The sequence below is a fragment of the Patiria miniata genome, unplaced genomic scaffold (genome assembly GCF_015706575.1).
Source record: "Patiria miniata isolate m_02_andy unplaced genomic scaffold, ASM1570657v1 HiC_scaffold_2, whole genome shotgun sequence".
Taxonomy (NCBI): Eukaryota; Metazoa; Echinodermata; class Asteroidea; order Valvatida; family Asterinidae; genus Patiria; species Patiria miniata.
Window position 1 is genome coordinate 5,503,433 of NW_024037058.1, and position 25,355 is coordinate 5,528,787.

At 38.0% G+C, this 25,355-nt stretch overlaps 2 protein-coding genes across 2 annotated transcripts; both read left to right on the plus strand.

Moving 5' to 3' along the window:
- The first annotated feature begins 701 nt into the window (after positions 1-701).
- On the plus strand, positions 702-3,728 carry LOC119726149 (protein PML-like). Its single transcript, XM_038197762.1, has one exon. The coding sequence runs from the start codon at positions 702-704 to the stop codon at positions 2,706-2,708; it is 2,007 nt and encodes a 668-aa protein (XP_038053690.1). The 3' UTR covers positions 2,709-3,728.
- A 6,591-nt stretch (positions 3,729-10,319) lies between these two features.
- On the plus strand, positions 10,320-12,284 carry LOC119726869 (E3 ubiquitin-protein ligase TRIM56-like). Its single transcript, XM_038198721.1, has 2 exons — positions 10,320-11,269; positions 11,846-12,284. The coding sequence occupies exons 1-2, from the start codon at positions 10,320-10,322 to the stop codon at positions 12,282-12,284; spliced, it is 1,389 nt and encodes a 462-aa protein (XP_038054649.1).
- Positions 12,285-25,355: the final 13,071 nt, after the last annotated feature.

The window sequence follows — 25,355 nt, forward strand, 5'->3', positions numbered from 1 at the left end:
CTGCTAGTGAATGACAGTCTAAAGAATCCTGTAAAATCATGGCACGTGCTGACATTTTCAGGAAAAGTGGTATTTTTGTATCGATTTCCAATGCTGGTCGACTGACCAGCATTGGACAAAACTGACTCTTTTCAAACCCCCAATTTAACAGATTTAGTTTGCAATCAAATACACTCCTATGAATGGGTACAAGCAAGCTAGACTGGTTCCCTGATCCAATTCCCTGACGTCTATAAATTGCTTCATTTCATCATTTTGGGTCGGGGAACCAGTCTACAAGAACAGGATTGTTTTTTTTTTTGGTTTTTCTAGTAACTGCGAACACAAAACTTAAAACAAGTCAACATAACAATATTTGCTACAAAATACTAACCACCAAATACATCCATTTCAGAATATTACAGCAGAAACAAATGTTGTGTATTCCCTTTAACAAGGTAACCATATATTGTACATTCGTTGCAACTGATTGCTATTTTCTTTTGAACAAAACTAAACAACTACAGTTTTAAAACAAGCATATACATGTAGCATATTAATAGACCTTCAATTTTGTGAATAATGTACTTGACAAAAAGTTTTCAACTTTACATCTGACCTATTACAACCATATCATCATTTGAAGTTTGAATACATGTAATTCCAAAGCTTTTATTTGCAGGTTAAATGTCCATTCTATCACACAAAGCCCAACAGTGAGGATGGCATCTAATGTTACAGTGCAATCAGTGTTGGAGAAGATTAGTGTGGATCATCTGCAATGCTCCATCTGCACCAACCGTTTCAGGCAGCCCAAACTGCTGGACTGTTTGCATAGTTTTTGCCTCCAATGCCTCCAAGAGCTCAGACAGCGCCAAGATCCTAGTGGTACAAAGCTGACATGTCCTCTGTGCAGATGTGAAACCATGTTGAAAGGGTCTGGGGTTGCTGATCTCCCGAATAACTTTGCCTTCAGTGCCATGGTGGAGGAAGTTACAATGCAGGAAAAGCTACTGGAAGGTCAAGGGTCAGAGATCAAATGTCAAGCCTGTGATGAGGAGAATCAGGCTATTTCAAGATGCATGAACTGTGATCATTTCCTCTGCCAAGAATGTCACAAGGCACATGGACGAATGAATTTGATGATGAAATCTCACAAAATGTACACACTGGCTCAACTTCGATCAGGAGAGATTGTCTACAAGAGTAAACTAAGAGAACAAGTTCCCAAATGTGGCAAGCATCCAGATCAGAATCTCAATGTCTACTGCAACACATGTGAGCAAGTCATATGCACAACTTGCTCTGTACTTGATCATGCAAAACACACACTCACTGGATTACCTGAGGCAGTAGAAAAATGTAAGAAGAAGATCACAGAAATGGTCCAAAACAGTGAGAGAAGAAAAACAGAATTGGGCACCACCATAGAAGACACATGCAAATCTTGCAAAGAGCTGGAAACCATGTTTGCCAAAACTCAAAAGAAAATCTCCAAAAAGGCTCAACAGAAGATTACAAAGCTCCAACAGGAGATTACAAAGCTCAAACAGGAGGTTGCAAAGATCCAAAAGGAGATAACAAAGATCCAAAAGGAAGAAAAGAAACTGTTAAAAGAGACAGACATGATTTATAAAGACAAACTCAAAGCTTTTGAAGCTGTTCAAGCAACCAACAGGAAAGAGGTGACACAGACAGAGCACAAGCTAGAGGAGGTGAAACAACTCATGAATCAAGCAAGTTGCTACGAGATTCTTGAACTTCAGCAGAAGCTCTTGCATAACCTCAGTGAATTGACAGGGAAGCATCCACAGCAAGTTCCTGACAAGTTGACCTTCATGGACTTTGAAGAAGGTGAGAGGTCACTTGGGAGACTCATTCTGGAGGAAGAACCAAAGGCTGCAGCAAAGCAATCACCAAGACCTGCAAGATCATGTGTGAAGGAGAAATGGGAACTGAAGACTGAAATCAAGAACTTTGAATTAGGAAATACAGTGATACGACATGTGTCAGTACTCTCTGACAATAACATAGTATTAACCAATTGGAATAATACACTATTCACAGTATCACTGACCAATAGTCAACATACACCATCTCCTATCCCACAAAGGCTACAAATCAGTGGCCTCGCTCATGTAAGGTGTATTGCAGTGAGCAAGGACGACAAGCTCCTTGCTCTAGATGGTCCAGTAGTCAAGGTCTTCAACAAGCAACATCAGCTCCTCCATCAGTTCACACCAGGTAGAGGGTCAGCCAGCCAACCAACATGCCTTGCAGTGGATGACAGCAATCTGATAGCAGTGGGTTATGAAGGCAAGAAGGAGATATCTCTACACAACCCAGATGGATCCCTCATCAGGAGACTGTCTGCTCCAATGATTAGAGGTTATCTGACAATGCACAACCACCGCCTTATCAACACAAACTGGTTTAACAAAAGGTTGGTATGTGTAGACTACTATGGTGCCAGTGTATTCTCAGTAGACATGACCAGCAACATACAGGAGGATGGGTGCCCTAATGGTGTGTGCTGTGACAGTGATGGCAGCATCTATGTTGCTGTGTATGGATATCCCACAGGTGATATTCTGCACTACAGTCCTGATGGCAAGTACATTGGATGTGTTATCAAAGGATGTGGTTCTCCATGTTGCATCACATTCACATTGGATGGTGATCTGGTAGTGGCTGCAGAAAAGTCTGTACAGGTCTATTACCGCGTGTGAGGACAGAATAATTACACCCAGGGAAAATAGAAAAGTAAAGGAAATTAAATCAGCAACAAAGTAATCAGTGATATTCATGCATGCTTTGTTGAAACTACAACTCTCACGGTATCCAAAATATCCAAAACCTCTTTTCCTAACACAAGCAGAACTGAAATTGGGAAATAGGTATTCCCCGCATAATTATTTTCCCTGCATAATGTATTTCTCCAGTTGCTGATAACTGAAGGAGTCTATATGCATAATTACTTGTTTACTGCAGACTTTCTTTGCCAATTACATGTAATAGCTGTAATCATAAGCATAGACTTCCATTGTTAGTTGCCAGTGCCATCAATATCAGCACTCATCTTGGAAGTCAGGTCAAATCCCATCATGCAATTGCACCTAATCCACTCACAATGTATAACACTTGTAACCAACCATCATTGCCTACCAAAGTTTTCCCATAAGATATATTACAACAAATGATCTTATAAGGAGAGGGAAATAAGAGGTAGAATATACTCAATTTTGAGAATCAAACAGTGATAGCCATCACAAAAATAGAAAGGATGTACATTATGTACAAAGCTTGGTAATTGTCACATTTAGTTGATTTTATTACTGCCCTTTTAATTTTAAAAATCACTCAAATTGCAGATTCATTGGAAATAATTGGATAACTGATTATCACTGGTCCATCAATCTTGGATAACTTAGGCTTTGTAAACAATGTGTCAATTCAAAAATTTTTTTTTACTTTCCCTCTAAAGACAGCTCCAGCTTTCTTTAAGGGAAAGAAAAAAGTCAAGCTGTTGTTGATTTGGATGCAGTAACACTGTGTACCAATTAGTCTGAACATATTGTCACCATTTTGTCAATGTGATGAATCCACTGAAACCCAGATTTTAAGGAATTTCAGATGTTTTGATATTCTAACATTTTATGATACAACTCTACATAATTCCAACATTTTGAGACACACAATTGTATTGTTCATAATATTAAAGGCTAATACACCACGAGGTGAATGTGTGACAACTTAATTTTATTTTCGTTTTTGACGAAGTGACAAATCTCTATTTGTCAATGAGTCTGATTGATTATACACGTGTACAATATTTAAATGTATGAAGCATGTACAATTTGCATTTTGATAAAGTTACATATCTGCCTTTGAAAAGTATATAACTTTTGTACTCGTGCACACGACAACTCTGTGTATAAACATAATGTGTGTACATGTACGTGTGATCAAGTAACATTTCCGTTTTGAATAAGTGATGAACATCTTTTATGTCTCCTGATTAAACATACTTTTATTAAAACAGAGACAACTGTTTGGCTATTTAACTAATGGGCTATTGCATCAGTTATATATATATTTTTCAATTTTAGGGGAGAAATGTACAGTGTGTATCTAAATAAATGCAAACAAAATATACCAGACGTAGAATGTGTAACCAACATAGATAATATAGGTATGGTTTGAAAGATGCGCTTTTCCATTTTAAAATGAGACATCAAACGTTCAAATCTGATAATTGTTGACAGCGTTATATGAGTAATTTTCCAAGAGAGGTCAAATTGACCATGGGACCAACATTTCACTTTTAGGCATTGGGACAAAGGTAACATAACTGCCTCTGTGTGGATATTTGCCTGGCCTACAAAAAAATGTCTTAAGCGAGTTAGCACAATTCCAAATGCTTTCTTGCTATAACCTCATGTTAAAATGTTTAGCAAGTAAACATATTTACAAACTGATAGCAAGAAAGTGTTTAGGATTGTGTTTACTTGCAAAACACATTTTTGTTTTGGTCGGCCAGGCAATTTAAAAATTCTGCAGAACTTCTTTAGATGCAACAGTGTGTTAAAAGTCTATGCATATGTAAATACTTATTCAATTTGGATCTAGGTGAAGAAAGTAATGTGACTTTATTGCCTTTAAAAAAGGTGCAGCAAACCTTGCACATTTCGTATCTAGTAATTTAAAGCTAAAACAGCTTTTCTGGCAATTTCTGAAATCAAGGGAAATAATTCATTGTCTTAGAATCCTGTTGGTATATTCTAAATTTCAACTTAGATCGAAGGCTAGCTGAATTTTGGCATTTGGCTCGGCCAATCAAAGGGACCCGTTTCAATTTACAGAGAACCTAAGAATTTTTATGGAGAGAAATGGAAGTAGCTCAAGCATACTGTATGAACTAATTTTTGTGGAACATTTTTGCTGCTCTAATTTTTTAGTGAAATAGAACAGCCATCTTCATGACTTTAGTTAGTTTTGCTAATTTAACAACGTAAAGGTTATTCTTGATAAAGTTTTTGTTTTCCAAAAACTTCAGAAGAGTTTGCCATTTCATACAGTTTGAAAGACAATGGTTTTCGTATGTGCATATAATTTGTTGTTTCTAAGAAATAATCATTCCATCTCCATTTGCGATGCGATAAGCTAAATGAGTCGTTTGTAGAGTATTTTTATTGGGCGATACAGGCAAAAATAGGACCACTTCATCACATCTCTTGGTCACATCTCTTGATGTTCCAACTTCCATAATTTTTGATCTAAAGATGGTATCAGCATGCGGTTTTCACAGCAGTTATGCTGAGATTGTGCTCTTTTCAAATTTGTATTAAAAAAAATGTGACCAGGGTCGACAACGGACTCATGTAGCTTGATAGCATCATGCATATATTTTAATGCATAAGTCACTGGTCCCTTATTCACGATGTAAAAGCAAAACTATTTTGTCTTCACTTCTATGTAACTTAGACTGGCATAACCATGTGTCCCCTTCATTCTTTCAGCAAATGTTAATAAAGTAGATATCCAAAAATTTGACGTCTGAAGTGTGTACTGCTGGCTTAGTCTATGACATCATTAACAAACAGTTACATTTATAGGAATAGGGGTGTCAATTTTTTTTTATGATACAAATGTATTAGCTAGTTTGATCAAAACATGATCAAAACTGGTATAGTGAAATTGATAGACCAAAGAGTCAAAATGAAGCAATGAGCATTTGCTTTAATTACAGAATATCTCTCCAAGAGAACGCAGCTTCCATGACAACAATGCCATTTCAGCAAAGATCCAAAGTCTGTTATTTTACCAATCAGCATCTGCAACTTTCTAAAGGTACCAGCAGCACAACTAGGGATGGAAGGTTTTTGTAAGTACGAGGAAAATTTCATTTTTCAAAGACTTTGGAATACCGGTAGTACTTTCTATTGAAAAGGTGCAAACAATGAAAATTGAATGTCATCGGCGTTTTCTTGTGTTGAAAAGGGCAAGACACACTCAGATTTACAGTAGTTTAGGGGGAACACTGGGGCATTGAAAACATCTAAACAGTAAACTGTTTATATTGTGTATATAGAGAGAGAAAAAATGGAGGATGACGAGAAAATGGGAACAAGTTCTTTTTTAAGCAAATCTCAATAATGGTTGGAAGTTCCACAAGTGCAAACTCACTCCAAGATATTAATCATTTATTATCTCATCAAGTGCTATTCGTTTGTGTTATTTCTATTCTGCAACCACATGCCCTCTTTCAGCTCAGATCAGATTAGTTCTGACCAAGATTTGATAGGTCATATAAGCCCAAGGCTTCAACTCGACCCTCAATTACAAGCAAGATTACAAGCAAGATCACATGTCCTTTTATTAGTAAATCACAAGTCCCTTTACAAGTTCAGTCACAGGTAACAGGAGTTGAACAATAACAAAGGAATACCAACACATTGTAAACACATTGCAATACCACACATGTGTACATGATATGTATGTCTACTTTGAACTTATAATTCATGCAATCAAGTATCGAGCTACAGCATGGCGTTGATGATTTTTTTTCCTGGCCTGTGAAGGGACGGATTGCCTGAGTTTGTTTTTCCAAAATATGCAAAAAGCCTGACTTCAGGCTATATCCTGAAAACTGGCATCAATGCCCTGCCCATCTTGAGCAACCATATACAGATTTAGAATAGACTGACATCACATATTGATGTTGTGTTACCTGTTTATCAGTCTGTGATGTGTAGAGGTGGGTGTGGCTTGATCTCTCTAATCTCAGCATTCATCTCAGCAATGGACCAATCAGCCTACGGAAGGCAAAAAATATAAATTAATATTTAAATTTACTGCTGCGTGAACTTAATAATTGGGATGCATGTAGCTTATTGATAAAAGAGAAAGCGTTAAAAATGTGAGTTTTGGAAATTTGGTAACGAAGCACTGATGCAGAATCACTGTAAGAAATAACAATTTTAGTTATGATGAATTATGATAACATAGATAAACTATGCAAGCGCAGTGCCGTTGAGTGTAATGTAAAACACCAATTGCACACTTGCTAAAATGTGAATAAATATAAAGAAATTAAACAAAAAACAACCAACAAAACAAAACTAGATTCCAAAACTATCATTGTCGGTTCATTTCATGTACCTCTTCCTTATTAGTTTACTTTTGTCTATACTACAAACTTGAGTTTCCTGACTTGCGACATGAGAGCAAAGTAAATGCCGTTTGCGATGAAATTCAGCTTCATTCGGCTTCTTTATGTTTACTATTCTAATAAACTTGTCTGTCAAATTGTTTATATTAACAGCCTATAGACCTTTGGATCCGTTAGATGTAGAAAACAGTCGCATGCTGTGTTTGATTTTACTCGTACAGCACGTACCAAAGCGCTGCATAAGTGGACTCCAGGGACTGCAAATAACTGAACTCAAAATCATGTGACATGGTCCGTGTTGATACAGAGGGGCGTATACATACAGTAGATCGCCATCTTTGTTCATTTCTACCATTTCCGTAAGTGACATCAGAATGGGAAGATAGCAGTGGCTCATTTCATGTGTACCTGAAGGTAAGATTTTTATTTAGTGGGTCTACCTGTAAGTCTGTCTGTACATCTGATATAAATCAACAGCATCACATTATCTCATATGAAGTACATGTACATAAACTCTGTATTTGCCAATTACAAGTGTATACTATTAACTGGAAATTCAGGTGGATCCGTCAAACCTGTTAGAATACAGACATGTGGAATACATGAATCTCTTTGTATTCACGACAGAAATAAGTGACAGGCAATGTTTGTACTTAGATGCAGTCTTACAAAATGCATGTTAGAGCTTTTCAAGCAGAAGATTCCGCAAAGGTGTTGCTTAATGAATCACAAAATAATAATAAAATAACCCCCCCCAAAAAAAACCCAACTATGTGAAGGTATAAGTTTATTTTTTTAGGAAATTAGTGCACTTTTCTTAAAGAAGGTGAACTTTTTAAATAAGTCTACATTTTTAAATCTAGGCCAGTTTAAGTACTTAAATATATATATTTTTGGGCACAGAAAATATTTGGTTACAGACTCCTGTCCACCTCCACTCGAACCACCCAGCTGACCAGGCAAGCTCAGAGGTTGAGTGATAAGACGTCTGCACTAAACAGGAGGTACTGGGTTCAAGTCCCACCTGAGTATTAAACAGTAAGACTAACCTTTTGTATACACGAGCAATTTTACATCATCGGTTACCCCCCCCCCCCTATTTGTAAAGAGGGCCTTTTTTTGTAAACAAGGCCCTTTTTAAAATTAAAATCAGTGCCTTTTTGGTTACCAGCGGCCATTTACGAGTGCCCTTTTTAAAATTCCGCGCAACCGTCGGCAATTGTTTGTCATTGAAAACTGTTTTACTTGTGACCTACTTTTGTTTGACTTTTAATGAACTTTATAACAACTTACTTGAGATGCAGAAAATGTCCTATAACAGCTGAAAAGAATTCTTTTATATTGCATTGTTCAGGATAAAATGTGCTCTTATATTAACAAGGTAACCCTATTATACATTTGTTGTAACTAATTGCTATTTTCTTTTGGAAACCTAACATCAGGTTTAAATCAAGCATATAGTATGTGAATAAACCTTTAATTTTATGAACATTCTACTTGACAAAAAGTTTTCAACTATAGGCTACATCTCACTTATTTCAACCAAATTATCATTGAGTGGTCGGGCACAACCCGACCACTCTTTGGATCTGTTCCGATTAATCTTTCTTTCTTTCTTTCTTTTTTTTTTTTCCGGACAATACTTCTCCGCGGATTTTCTCTTAAACGGTATATGGTATGAACTTGTAACTTTCAATATATATCGACCCTCATCCGAAGTGGTGCATATTACTCTGACGTCATGATTACGTCATCAGGTGTCAAATTACAAGTGATTTTATCTGAAAAAGTGACCAATTACTTTCACCTATAACTCTTGAACTAAACAATCAATGATGTTTGTATTCTGTAATCAGAAAGACCATTAATCGCTTAACAGTTTTTGTCGTGTACGTGAACTCGCTTGACCTTTACTTCCGGGTCTACCGGAAGGTCGAAGGTCAAAGTTAGGTGAATTTAAAATGAAGACGTTAGCCTGACATCAAAACAAAGCAGCATTTCTTCCGAGCGGTTCACGGTATGATCACAAAGCCTTGTGTGAACTTGTACCATGTTACGAAGATGTTATAAATTTTGTTACGTCATCATGACGTCATCGGGTATCAAATTACAAGCGATTTAAGGGCAAATTTTGACAAAATAGTTTGCGTTATATCTTTTTAACTGAATAGAGTATCGTGTTCGTTTTTTTCGTAAGGTTGTAGACTATGCCGTGAGAAACATTTCGTGTTCCGGACGCAAAACCGCTTGACCTTTACTTCCGGTTTTACCGGAAGTGCAATAAAAACTGAATATAACTCAAACGCAGAAGCATTTTACTACGGACATATATATTATGAAAGTGTTAAGTGAGGAATGCAAGACGCAAAAACAGTGTGATGACGTCATCATCCGAAAGGGCGCCCCCTATCGGCACATAAAATAGAGTTTCCCTTCTTTAATTGTAAAACCATCCGTCCAAATTTTACCAAATCGCCCCCGTGACATTCTCTGATTAACCACAGATAACTTGGCAAGGTTTCAAATTCATGACGTTATCAGACCGGAAGTTACTTTAAGGAGAATTTGAAAAAGATCATAGTTTTAATTTAATTCTATCATTTGATCCCTGTCATATCTTCGAAGTCCAAATAATGATTTCCATTACAATGTTCACCTTTGGATCTCTAATGCTGTGACGTCATCAAACCGGAAGTTAGGTGTTATCAATACGTCATCAAACCGGAAGTTAGGTGTTATTAATACAAACAATTATATTTCCCATATTTTCATACATTATTTTAACAATGAAAAATTATCCTCTCCAAACTTTATCAGTATTCACTAACCATTTTTGACTGATGACGTCATCAAACCAGAAATAACTTTTTGTGCACATAGAATGTTTACTGAAATTTATCACACCATTAAAGATACCTTTTTGAAACATTGATTGTACTTGAATGGATTTAATTTCGTGATCCTTTTTTTCTACATAAACATATATTCCTAACTTCACTGGGCAGTGTATAATGAAAAGGCTGTCCGCCCGACCACTCTGCGTTTGTAACTCAACAAACGCGAAACTCTAGTTTGAAGTTGAAATACGTGTTATTCCAAAACCTTTTACTTAATGTGCTTCATTTTCAGGTTAAAGGTCCATCCTATCGCACCAAGCCCAACAGTGAAGATGGCATCTAGTGTTACAGTGCAATCAGTGTTGGAGAAGATTAGTGTGGATCATCTGGAATGCTCCATCTGCACCAACCGTTTCAGGCAGCCCAAACTGCTGGACTGTTTGCACAGTTTTTGCCTGCAATGCCTCCACGATGTCAGACAGAGCCAAGATCCTAGTGGTACAAAGCTGACATGTCCTCTGTGCAGACGTGAAACCATGTTGAAAGTGTCTGGGGTTGCTGATCTCCCTAATAACTTTGCATTCAGTGCCCTGGTGGAGGAAGTTACAATGCAGGAAAAGCTACTGGAAGGTCAAGGGTCAGACATCAAATGTCAAAACTGTGATGAGGAGAATCAGGCTATTTCAAGATGCGCAGACTGTGATCATTTCCTCTGTCAAGAATGTCAAAAGGCTCATGGGCGTATGACTGTTATGAAATCTCACAAAATGTATACACTGGCTGAACTTCGATCAGGAGAGATTGTCTACAAGAGTAAACTAAGAGATGAAGTTCCCAAATGTGGCAAGCATCCAGATCAGAATCTCAATGTCTACTGTAATACATGTGAGCAAGTCATATGTCTCATGTGTACTGTTCTAGATCATGAAAAACCAAAACATTCTTTTATTGGCTTACCTGAGGCTTTTGAGAAATGTAAGAAAAAAATAGAAGAACTTGTTGCAAAAGTTGGTAAAAGCAAAACAGAACTAAGCACCACCATAGAGGAGACTTGCATATCTCGCAAGAAACTCGACATCATGTTTGCAAACACCAAAAAGAAAATCTCAGAAAAAGCTGACCAAGAGGTTGCCAAGATCCGACAGGAGGAGCAGAAACTGTTAAAAGAGACTGACAGGATTTATCAGGAAAGAGTTGCAACATTTGAAGCTGCTCAAGCTACCAACAGGAAAGAGGTGACACAGACAGAGCACAAGCTGGAGGAGGTCAAACAACTCATGAATCAAGCAAGTTGCTGTGAGATTCTTGAACTTCAGCAGAAGCTCTTCCATAACCTCAGTGAATTGACAGGGAAACAGCCACAGCAAGTTCCTGATAAATTGAGCTTCATGGACTATGAAGATGATGAGAGGTCACTTGGGAGACTCATTCTGGAAGAAGAGCCACAGGCTGCAGCTAAGCAATCACCAAGACCTGCAAGATCATGTGTGAAGGAGAAATGGGATCTGAAGACCGAAGTCAAGAACTTGCAATTAACAAATGCATTGATAGCAGATGTTGCAGCACTCTCTGGCAATAAAATAATTGTACTATTTAAAAATACATATTCTGGACACAGTTGTGCACTATTTACAGCTTCAATTCCCAATAGTCACCTTGAACAATCTCTTATCCCACAAAGGCTACAAATCAATGGCCTTACTAATGCTATAAGGTGTATCGCAGTGAGCAAGGATGACAAGCTCCTTGCTCTAGATGGTCGAGTAGTCAAGGTCTTCAACAAGCAACATCAGCTCCTCCATCAGTTCACACCAGGTAGAGGGTCATACAAACCAACATGCCTTGCAGTGGATGACAGCAATCTGATAGCAGTGGGTTATGAAGGCAAGAAGGAGATATCTCTACACAACCCAGACGGATCCCTCATCAGGAGACTGTCTGCTCCAATGATTGGATATTATCTGACAATGTACAATCACCGCCTTATCTACACAACAGGCATGACCAAAAGGTTGGTATGTGAAGACTACTATGGTGCCAGTGTATTCTCAGTAGACATGACCAGCAACAAGCAGGGGGGTTGGTGCCCTACTGTTGTGTGCTGTGACAGTGACGGCAGCATCTATGTTGCTGTGTATGGACATCCACCGAGTAATATTCTGCATTACAGTCCTGATGGCAAGTACATTGGATGTGCGATCAAGGGATCTGGTCCTCTACGTGGCATCACATTCACACCAAATGGTGATCTGGTAGTGGCTGTAGGACATTCTGTAAAGGTCTATCACCTAGTGTAAGGACAGATTAATTAAACTGGGGCTATCCAGTGTATCCACCAACCACTTCCATCAGCCATTGAACTTTGTTATCACTGAAAAAGAACTTTAAAGTTCATTCCCTTCAAATAACATTCTACAATACTGTATATTTGGTATATTTCTAAGGTCTTTGGTCTCTGTATGTGTTGACTCTAATACCTAACTACCATTTCCATTTTTGAAAATCTTGGACTTTAACATCCAGCCTATTTCCTATAAAATCCTAGATCTGGTGGTCCAATAATGAGAGAAAAGGAATGACCCTTCACATTGTTTGCAAATAGGGCAGAGTGCACATTTTAATAATGATAACAAACAAGAGGGAAAGTATTACCAAGAAGATGGAAGGTATACGACAGGGAAATTCAATTTTCTCAAATTCATGTCAGCAAATGCAAAGTCAATGCATGATGTGCTTTCCAAGTAAAAGATATAACCCTGCTCCTGTATGAAATGTAAACATTTCCTTAATATTGTTATTCGATTTTTCAATTTTGGGGGAAATTGTTGAGTTTAGATGAATGCAACTTACATATATGTTCGAATGAGAAAGATTTGGCACCTCTGTGTACATGAGACAAGTACATTACACGAGAGCAACTGAATGAAATATGTGTGATTTTTAACTAAAGTGATAGATCAAAAGTAAATCATATGCAATCTCTTGGTTGTCTCTTTCACAGTACTTTCTGAGTGCCTCATCAAATTAATATTAGTTTCATTACATTTACAACCAAGTTGAAAATGAAAACCTTGTGCATTCTACTGCAATGATACATGGATGTTTGTAAATGTGGTTAATATAATGGATGTACATTTTTGTACTAAAATCTTGTTTGTTTGCCTTTCTTAATGTGATTTTTTTTTTAATACTGCAATAGAAGATATGTACATTCTATGAATTTGGGGTCCACTTTTTTCCTGTCCCTATACATCTGGCATCTACGATTTTGCAATAGAAGATGCGCTCCTTTATGTGTGTACTCTTCCTCCAAGGTTGTTTCTGTGAATCAAATGATCTACCCAACAAATATTAATTAGTTTGAAGTCATTCGTAATGCCAATTGAATGGCAAATTATACATTTCAGAGGTTACAGGGACAGGAAAAATGTCAGACTTTGGACCCTAAATGTATAGAATGACCTACTTGTGAAAGGTTCTGTATCATTACAATAATAGTTTAGTTAGTTACATAAATGATTGAGGCTTTTGTTTTTCTGAATAAGTATTGGTTTGCTAAATGCTGATAGACCAAGTGACAACTTTGAATGAGTACTGGTTAATTAATTACTGCTGATAGACTAAATGAAGCAATGAGCATTTGCTTTAATTACAGAATATCTCTCCAAGAGAACGCAGCTTCCATGACAACAATGGCATTTCAGCAAAGATCCAAAGTCTGTTATTTTACCAATCAGCATCTCACATACGTTTCAGCTGCATTTTCCACTGGGCATGTGTGACTCCTAGGGTTATTGCATACATAATGAGGGCTGCCTATTTTACACCGATGAAGCGACTCAAAAAGATATATTTGTATTTTATCATTTTTAGACCACTTAATTTGGAGGCCGTTGTTATTGTATCACTAGTTAGTTCATTCACTGTATATTTTGTTGAAGACATTTTAAAAAACGTTTTCTGAGAACATAGCAACAATGATTTTATGAAACAGCCGTCTTTTATCAGATGTCGTTTGTTTATATTTAGGACCATTTTGTTTTTCGACAAAAGCATAACAGCAGTGGTTTCCCCAACATTTATACTTGTACATATAGTCAGGTGGCATATGGTCGGAATCGTGACCGACTGGTCCAAAGCACCAAACTTGGCAGATAGATTCTTATAGCCCTAGAGAAGATATTTAGAAGGGGTGACACCTGAAATTCTTTTGGGAAGGGTGCATAATTTGCATAAAACGTTAATCCCTGCCGTGTTATATATTTATTCCCATATTTGGGTATATTTTTATTTTTTTATTTTTTTGAAAAGTGTATTTTGGTGATTCTACTTGCATATTCTTACTTCAATAACATTTTGTAAAACATATACGTGACTGAATAATTAGGAGGACATAGTAAAGAACCAAAATTGCTACTATTTTACCCTAAAGTTACGCGCATTTACCTTTTCCTCAGATATCATCAACTAGGCTCGCCAAACGTGGGTATTGATGAGCTTCAAATTCACAAAGTTACTTACTGACATAGTTACCCTAACAAAAATAAGTGGGAAATCAAGTGGAAATTGATAACATCTTGATGTTTAGCCCAAATGACCAAAAAAAGGCGAGAAAATGTGGTGTCCGTAAATTGGGCTAGTACGGGAAGGATAACGTGGGGACTTGAACAAGTTCAACGAAATCCCCCTAAATAAGAGATTATTGTTGTTTACAATAATTTCGTCTACGCCAAAACGTTTTCTCAACAATAATTTTGGAAATTTCCTTGAACTTGTTCCAGTGTTCCATGTTAGGCAACCCTTCACCTACTTGTTAGCCTAATTTATGGGCACCTTGTTTTTTCCCAGTTTTTGTTTTCTGGGCTAAATATCACAATGTTATCATTGTTCACATGATTTTGCATAAGGTTTTAATAGGGTAACTGTACCAGTAAGCTACTTGGTGAATTTGAAGTTCATCAATGCTGATGTTTGGCAAGACTAATTGATGATATCTGGAGACAAGGTAAATGCGCGCAATTTAGGGCATAATAGTAGCTTATTTTGGATCGTTACTATGTCCTCATAATTATTCAGTCACTTATATGCTTAGGAAAATGTTATTAAAGTAAAGATATGTAAGTAGAATCCCCAAAATACACTTTTCAAAAAAATGAAAAATAGAAATATACCCAAATTTGGGAATAAATATATTACACGACAGGGATTAACAATTTATACAAATTAGGCACCCTTCCCAAAAGAATTTCAGGTGTCACCCCTTCTAAATATCTTCTTTAGGTCTGTAAGAATCTATCTGCCAAGATTGGTGCTTTGGACCAGTCGGTCACGATCTTGACGAAAATTAGATCTAAGCCACCTGATTAATAATGGTAGAGGGGATCATCAAGTAATCAGATTTGTGAACACATTTTCCCTTGATTTTTTATCTCCTGATTTACTGCATTTGAATATTGTCAACATGCTCTCAAAATATTTTGAGTATGTAAGGCCAAAAAAAAAAATATTCGGTCTCTGGTCAGACCAAAGTTCCAGAATTGACGCGGGGACGCAGCTTTTTAAAAGGTACCAACGGCGTAACTAGGGTTAAGCTTCAAGTGGGGCAGCTGGGGGGTTCATCAATTTGTTTTTTTGAAAGAAGGGGGGGGGGGGGCAAGGAAGGTAACATATACATTTGTTGTGTGCAATTCAAGATTTCAAATGGAGTGGGGGGTGGGGAGAGACACATGCCCCATAGTTACACCTTTGAAAGGTACACAGAAATATGGAATTCTAACATCATATCAGGTTTAACAGTCCCTTACATATTTACAATTAAAACTAGTTACGAACCAATAAAATATTTGGATGGTATCAACCCCCTTTAATTACATAATGTTGCAGTCCACTCTTTGTTTTATAAATTGAAATACAAAATGGTTTTGTAGGAATGAACCCTGAACACTAGTCTGAGTATCACCCATTGTATCACCCTCTCTGTCTCTGGCCCAACGTCTGATATATCTACGCATGCAAATTTATGCGAACCTGCGCGCCAGCCAATTGCAGTCAACATGACATTATTTCATTCTGAAATCTGGACTTACCTGTTGATGGGTAAATTTTGATGCCATGTTTTTGTAATACAACAACGGATATAGATATCTAATAAAACCTGACATTGGCTTTCAAAACTGTTAACATACAGGAACGCTGACCGTGGGTGAAACTTGAATGCACAAGAGGGCATTCTCATTACGTCTGTTATTCAAAATACTACATGATGATAAATCAAAGTCGCAGGATGTTTGGGCATCGCGTAACGTATCGATACAGTCCGCTTGACGTAGGCTATTTCTGCTAACATAATTTACAACGTAAAAGCATAAAATATGTCGTGTCTAGGTTTTATTAGATGTACATGACAACGGGTTACCGAATTAAACCCGATATAGAAGGCGCCCGCTGAATGGTCAGAATATAGAGATCAAGACACAGTCTTGTTTTGCATTAATTACTTGCCGAATCTGCTTGCATATCATAGACCCTTGCTATACATGAAGATATTCCATAGACTACTTTAGCACCCATCTCCCTACAATTAAGAATAATCCACAATGCTGTGCGAGTGTGCCAACAAGTGTTTGCCTCAAGAGGCCACTTTTAGACTTGACGGTCTATTTAAAAGTAAACTAACTTCTACAAAATGAACTTACCTGTACATGGAAGTACATTTGGGAATCTGTTCTTATTTTTGCAGACAGGTTTCTTGGCTTCCTCACAGTTGACTGCCGCTGACATTTCATTTAGCACCTGAAGTTTAAAGTAAACAAATTGACAACACATGTTACAATACTTTTTCTCTTTCTAGCTCGGACTTCAATTACAACTGACAATTGTTGACAAATGTGATGTGGGAGCAGTGTTGTATCCAGAAGGGAGGGGGCAGGGGAGGGGATAGGGGGGGGGGCACCTTGTCCCATGCCCCCTGCAGCTTTTTGAAAGATATTTTTTTCAGTAACTATTTCCATAAATGGTTAGAGAGTTCTGACACACACAAAAAAAGAAACCAAGCTCCGAAACCATTACAATGAGTCGTGAAAATCGGCATATTTTTTCCAGTATGCATAATAATGGTCAGTTTTGAAGAGCGCCCCCATTAGGAAAATGGGTACAAGCCCTCCCCCCCCCCCCCCCCACACACACTTTTGGATTTTACGGAGGCCAAGTGTTCGGGGATGTCTCAGTGCGGTAATTGCCCCCCGGACATCAAAAGCTGGATAGGCCACTGTGTGGGATACGACGTTTTTAACACCCAAGGGCTGCATTTGGCCTCGGGTGCTATGTACATGTATGGCCAACACATTACACACTGGGGCACAGGCTGCATTTTGCAGTCGATGTGCAGTACACACATCACCCATAATGAACTCACTTTTGATGCGAGAAACCTTTAAAAGGATTATTTACATGTTTTGTTTTCTTTTCAAGGTTGACGCCAAAGGAAACAATGCTTCTTTGGGAAAATCTGCTACTTTAAAAGCATTTCCTAAAAACGTAACTAAAGTCATCACAAATATCTTATATTGCGATCCCATATCAAATGTCTTAATTATAAATTTTATCACTTAAATGATCAAATTGTTTATAAGCAGGAAGATCGGTTCAACTGGGTCTGTTTTGATGTCTGTTAGTCGAGCAGTCCCTCTGCATGGCAATATTTGTGCACAAAGCCCATACACACGGCTGGGTACACGATACCTAACGGCTAGAATAAACCAATTAGAGCACGGGATTTCTAGCCAATTGGCAAGCAAGAAAAGTTTGCAGCATTCCATTCAGGATGAGGTGATTTTCAGCCAATGAGAAATGGGCGGCGATGCACATTTGGCGGCAAACCAAGCCGTGTTGCGCATTTTTGGCGGCAAACCGAGCATGCAGTCACTTTTGTCTCAGCCTCCAACGGACAAACACTGGAATAATTGAATGCGTTTCAAAATTTTGTTCCCACCGCCACCCCCAGCTACCTCTTTTTCGAATTCGATGAGCATTTGTGCTCATGGGCGTTTTTGTGCTCGTGAAATAAACAGCCCACGAATTTCCCCATTTTGGGTTATTATAGTGGCTTATTATCTACATTAATTAAAGGAAGTATAACCACAATGTATATGTTATTGTTTATTGCATTAATTATAATCGTAGTTGTAACAGGTAGCAGCTTCTCCCTTGAGTCAGTTCAACAGGGGAGGAGCACCGTTCTTCCTTCTGTGAGTACAAACCAAGGAATCCAATGGTGCCTGGGAATTTATAGTTTATTGTTTATGGCATTTGGAGTGTGTATTGTTAAGTGTTATTCATCATTACATGCCATGACCTAGGTTGATCTGGTCTCCCGCCCGCCCGGGTGTCCACTCGGCCTTATGTGGCACTCGTTAATAGCCACACTAAATGCACTTACGTTGATTGATGGTTCTGGGCTTCTGGTGCCCAGGGGCTTCTGGTGCCCATTGGCTGAAATGATTAATGGTTCTGGGCTTGTGGTGCTCAGGGGCTTCTGGTGCCCAACTCTGATATTGATATGGATATTGACAAATTATTTGGTGCTACACAATTGAAATAATACCCGGTGGCCCAATTGAAAACGGTAGCCGGAGTAACAGTTTGGAGAAATGTTTTGAATAAACCGTTTGGCTGCGTGTAGTCACACACAAATTTGGAATGCGTGTTTCTTTCATTTATCTGCTTATAATAATTATTCATGCACAGTATAGACACTGTTCACAGTCTTCAAATAATCATGAAAATTCCTTTAGAAATGTGAAAAGGAATATTATGAGTTATATGATACCATATAATGCTGTATTTAGGTTTAAAGATTTCCAAATGGGACTGACAGGAATAACTAACTTATAATTTTCTATATGTTGTACTGTAATCTAGTGAGTGTCATGCATACATTTGCATATATTCCCTTTGCTACATGAATTTCATACAAATGTACAAACATACATACATGTAGGCCTACAGTTCAACATATTACATATGTGTTAAATTCACATTTCCGCTTCAGTGTAACACAGTGACTGGAACAGGCCCTTGGTAAATCTATTGTTACCAGAAACTGGGCCTTTGAAAGGGTTCAAAAAATAACAATACCTGTTGACTAGGCAATGCAAGTTCAACTGTGTGACCTGTAATCCACTGCAGTCTGGTGTATTTATAGAATTGGGAATTTACAGGCAGTGAGCAATGCTACACCCTACAGGCATTCAAGTCAATCCAGAGAGTGAGAATCCACCAAATAGTCCACCAGTTTCTTCATCAAACTGCCAAATTGATTGCAGAAATATCTTCTGACATCATTCAGGTATGTTTAGTTGAGAATAAGCTTGACAAATGCAACCAGAATTGGCATAGGAATCTGTGCAGACATTTGACTACTAATTTGTACATCAGTTTCCTTCTCTGATGCACCATGAGCAGTGCGTTAAACCAGTCCGAAGAAGTTAACAAAAGCACAAAATGCAGCAAGCTGAATTTATGCAAACCTACTAACTAGGGTATCAGCGGATTAGTCCTATTTTTCAGTTTATAAATATGTAAACAACTTTTTCTGGATTACAGATTCACTATTTTTAATTTCTCTGCCAAAAGAACAAAAGAATCAATGTTTGGCCAATTTTCAATTTTTATATATTTCTGCCAAACTTGATATAATAGCACTGATGAAAAAAAAGTATGAAATTGACCATTAACAGCATCACCACACAGCCTGAAAAGTGTCAGTTTCTCGATAAAAAGTTTCTTCAGCCACACATTATCTGTGTTTTGCCAGAGATACAGCAGGCATAAGTGGCTAGCAATACAGCACAAAACTGTGCCTGGTGAAGTGGATATTGTGCGTTTATCCTGATCGCAACCCGTTCAAGATCAGACAACTTTTGTATATGTTTCTCTTCATATTTCTTAGTTCCAAAATAGACATTTTCTTTTTGAATTTTGTGCCCCAGAGGATTTTTTTTTTTAGAAGAAACATGAGTTGGAATTTCACTATCAAGTTTGATTCTGCCAGTTTGCGCAGGTGCAGTTTTGTAACTTATCAATGCTTATTACAACCATATCATCATTTGAAGTTTGAATACTCCAAAACCTTTTTTATTAATGTGCTTCATTTTTCAGGTTAAAGGTCTATCTGCCCCTTTCACATTTAACCAAAAAGTGAAGATGGCATCTAATATTACAGCTCAATCAGTGTTGGAGAAGATTAGTGTGGATCATCTGGAATGCTCCATCTGCACCAACCGTTTCAGGCAGCCCAAACTGCTGGACTGTTTGCACAGTTTTTGCCTGCAATGCCTCCAAGAGCTCAGACAGAGCCAAGATCCTAGTGCTACAAAGCTGACATGTCCTCTGTGCAGATGTGAAACCATGTTGAAAGGGTCTGGGGTTGCTGATCTCCCTAATAACTTTGCATTCAGCGCCCTGGTGGAGGAAGTTACAATGCAGGAAAAGCTACTGGAAGGTCAAGGGTCAGAGATCAAATGTCAAGCCTGTGATGAGGAGAATCAGGCTGTTTCAAGATGCATGGACTGTGATCATTTCCTCTGTCAAGAATGTCAAAAGGCACATGAACGTATGACTTTGATGATGAAATCTCACAAAATCTACACACTGGCTCAACGTCGATCAGGAGAGATAGTGTACAAGACTAAATTAAGAGATGAAGTTCCCAAATGTGGCAAGCATCCAGATCAGAATCTCAACGTCTACTGCAACACATGTCAGCAAGTCATATGCAAAACTTGCTCTGTATGTGATCATGCAAAACACTCACTCACTGGATTACCTGAGGCAGTAGAGAAATGTAAGCAGAAGGTCACAGAAATGGTCCAAAAAAGTGAGAGAAGAAAAGCAGAATTGAGCAACACCATAGACGAGATGAGCAAATCTCGCAACGAGCTTGACATCATGTTTGCCAATACTCAAAAGAAAATCTCCAAAAAGTCTAAACAGCAGATTACGAAGCTCCAACAGGAGGTTGCAAAGATACAAAAGGGGATTGCAAAGATCCAAAAGGAAGAACAGAAATTGTTGAAAGAAACAGACGTGATTTATAAAGACAAACTCAAAGCTTTTGAAGCTGCTCAAGCAACCAACAGCAAAGAGGTGACACAGACAGAGCACAAGCTGGAGGAGGTCAAACAACTCATGTGTCAAGCAAGTTGCTATGAGATTCTTGAACTTCAGCAGAAGCTCTTGCATAACCTCAGTGAATTGACAGGGAAACAGCCACAGCAAGTTCCTGACAAGTTGACCTTCATGGACTTTGAAGAAGGTGAGAGGTCACTTGGGAGACTCATTCTGGAGGAAGAACCAAAGGCTGCAGCAAAGCAATCACCAAGACCTGCAAGATTATGTGTGAAGGACAAATGGGAACTGAAGACTGACATCAAATTAATACCGGATTCAGGTGTATCACAGGTTGCAGCATGCTCTAACAATAAAATACTTCTTTTAGACAATTGGAATGATAAACTTTTCACAGTTTCACTGACGAATAGCCAACGCGTACCACCTCCACGAAGGCTACAGATCAAAGACCTCATTGATGGTGTTTTGTGTATTGCAGTGAGCAAGGATGACAAGCTCCTTGTTCTAGATGGTCCAGTAGTCAAGGTCTTCAACAAGCAACATCAGCTCCTCCATCAGTTCACACCAGGTAGAGGGTCAGACAGCCTACCAACATGCCTTGCAGTGGATGACAGCAATCTGATAGCAGTGGGTTATGCAGGCATGGATGAGATATCTCTACACAACCCAGATGGATCCCTCATCAGGAGACTGCCTGCTCCAATGATTGGAGGTTATCTGACAATGCACAATCACCACCTTATCTACACAAACTGGCTTAACATACGGTTGGCATGTGTAGACTACCATGGTGACAGTGTATTCTCAGTAGACATGACCAGCAACATGCAGAGGGATGGGGACCCTACTGGTGTGTGCTGTGACAGTGATGGCAGCATCTATGTTGCTGTGGGGAGACATCCAGCAGGTGATATTCTGCATTACAGTCCTGATGGCAAGTACATTGGATGTGCAATCAAGGGATGTGGTTATCCACGTTGCATCACATTCACATTGAATGGTGATCTGGTAGTGGCTGCAAGAAAGTCTGTAAAGGTCTATCACCGAGTGTAAGGACAGATTAATTAATCTAAGGCTATCTAGTGTATCCACCATCCACTTCCATCAGACATTGATCATTGTTATCACTGACAAAAAAACTTTAAAGTTCATTCCTTTAAATAACATTCTACAATACTGTATATTTGGTATATTTTAAGGTCTTTGGTCTCTGTATGTTGGCTTTAATAGCTCAACCATTTCCCTTTGGAAAATCTTGGACTTTAATCCCCAGCCTACTTCCTTAAAAATCTTAGATCTGGTGGCCCAATAATGACAGCAAAGGAATGACCCTTCACATTGTTTGCAAATAGTGCAGAGTGCACATTTTCAAAGTATTACCAACGAGAGGAAAAGTATTATCACAAGAGGCAATTCAATTTTCTCAGATTTGTCTCAGCAAATACAAAGTCAATGCATGATGTGTTTTCCAAGTATAAGATATAAACCTACTCCTGTATTGTAAACATTTCCTTAAATTTTGTTTTCGATTTTTCAATTATTGGAAAAATTGCTGAAATTAAAGGAATGAAACTTATTTTCGAATGGGACAAATGTAAATACTCAAAAGCAACTGGATGAAATATGTGTGATTTTGAACTCAAGCGATAGTTTAAATAATATGCAATCCCTTGGTTGTCTTTTTCACAGTGCTTTCTGAGTGCCTCATCAAATTAATATTAGTTTCATTACATTTACAACCAAGTTGAAAATGAAAACCTTGTGCATTCTACTGCAATGATACATGGATGTTTGTAAGTGTGGTTGGTATGATGGATGTACATTTGTAAATTGAATTTTTTTTTTGCCTTTCTCAAATGTGATTTTTTATATACTACAATAGAAGATGCATTGGAACATTCTAAGAATTTTGGACCCACTTTTTCCTGTCCCCATACATCTGGCATCTATGATTTTGTAATTGAAGATGCACTCCTTTATGTGTGTACTCTTCCTCCAAAAATGCTTTGGTGAATCAAATGACCTACCCAAGAAATATATAGTTTGAATTCATTTATTGATGCCACTTGAATGGCAAATGATACATTTCAGAGGTTACAGGGACAGGAAAAATGTCCGACTTTGGACCCTAAATGTATAGAATGACCTACTTGTGAGAGGTTCCGTATCATAACAATAATAGTTTAGTTTATGCCATAAATGATCAAGGCTTTTGTTTTTTTGAATAAGTATTGGTTTGCTACATGCTGATAGACCAAGTAGTCTAAATGAAGCAGTAAGCATTTGCTTTAATTACAGAATATATCTCCAAGAGAACGCAGCTTCCATGACAACAATGGCATTTCAGCAAAGATCCAAAGTCTGTTATTTTACCAATCAGTATCTTACGCACGTTTCAGCTGCATTTTCCACTGGGCATGTGTGACTCCTAGGGTTATTTGCATACATAATGAGGGCTGCCTGTTTTACACCGATGATGCGACTCAAAAAGATATCTTTGTATTTTATCATTTATAGACCACTTCATTTGGAAGCCGTTGTTACTGTATTACTAGTTAGTTCATTCACTGTATATTTTGTCGAAGACATTTTTAAAGACGTTTTCTGAGAACATAGCAACAATGATTTCATGAAACAACCGTCTTTTCTACGTTGTCGTTTGTTTACACTTAGGACCATTTTGTTTTCCACAAAAACATAACATCACTGATCAGTGGTTTCCCCAACATATGTATATTTGAACATCTATACAGTAATCAGATTTGTGAACACATTTTCTCTTGATTTTTTTAATCTCCTGATTGACCGCATTTGAACATTGTCAACATGCTCTCAAAATATATTGAGTATGTAACTATGATCTTAGAAAAATAGTCAGGTTTGTTGAGGTCTAGTACCACGTATTGTGAGCAAAAAAAAACCAAACTCTACACAAACACTGCTTAGTCAGCTTTGAAAAATTTTCTTTTTTATCAAAACATAAAAAATGTAGCAAAAAGAAATCTTTTGTATGTTAAAGATCGCCTCATGGGGTTTAATGTTCAGTAATTTATTCTCCTGTGAAAACTTAAAATGTCCTAAGAAATCCTAAGCAAAAAAGAAATCCTAAGCAAAAAAGTGACACATGAATGATTGAAATTTGTTGGCACCTTAGCAACCACTTTACAAGGGAAAAATCACAACATGGAATTGTTTCTCCAAAATGAATCTAACAAGTGGAAGAACTGATATCGTATGGTTGCCGAGGGTGCAGTCAAGTACCCACCACACCTATAGATAACTTATAAATATCGCACATTCTATGGGAGTGAAATGTACGTGATCTGGCACCTTCTAAAGGTACCAGCGGCGTAACTAGGGTTAAGCTTATAGGGGGCACCTGGGGGTTCATTAATTTTTTTTTGAAAGGGGAGGGGGGCAAGGAAGGTAACATATACATTTGTTGTGTGCAATTCGAGATTTCAAATGGAGTTTTGGGGGGGGGGAGACACATGGCCCATAGTTACACCAATGAAAGGTATAAAGAAATAAGAATTTAACAGTCTCTTTCATAGTTACAATTAACACTAGTTACGAACACTAGTTACGAAACCAATAAAAGGTTTGAATGGTATCAACGGAACCCCATTTAATTGCCTAATGTTACAGTCCAATCTTTTTTGAATAAATTGAAACACAAAATGGTGAATGAAGCCTTAACACTAGTCTGAGTATCACCCATTGTATCACCCTCTCTGTCTCTGGTCCAACGTCTGATATATCTACGCATGCAAATGTGTGAGACCCCGTGCGCCAGCCAATTGGAATCAACATGACATCATTTCATTCTGAAATCTGAACTAAGCTGTTCAGTGGTCAATTTTGATGCCATGTTTTTGTAATACAACAACGGACATAGAGATAATTAAACCTGACATTGGCTTTCAAAACTGTTAGCATACGCGAATGTTCATTGTGGGCGAGACGTGGGCGAGATGTGAACGTGCCAGACGGCATTCTCATTACGCGCGTTATTTAAAATATGATGTGACGATGATTCAAGGTCACACTTGCGCATCACGTAACACATCGTAACAGGCCGTGTGACACAGCCTATTTTTGCTGACACAATTCACAATGTAAAAGCATAATGGATGTTGTCTCTAGGTTTCATTAGATGTACATGACAACAGGTTACCGAAGATCCGACATAGAAGGCGCCCGCTGAACGGTCTCGAGGTCAAGATGCAGTCTTGTTT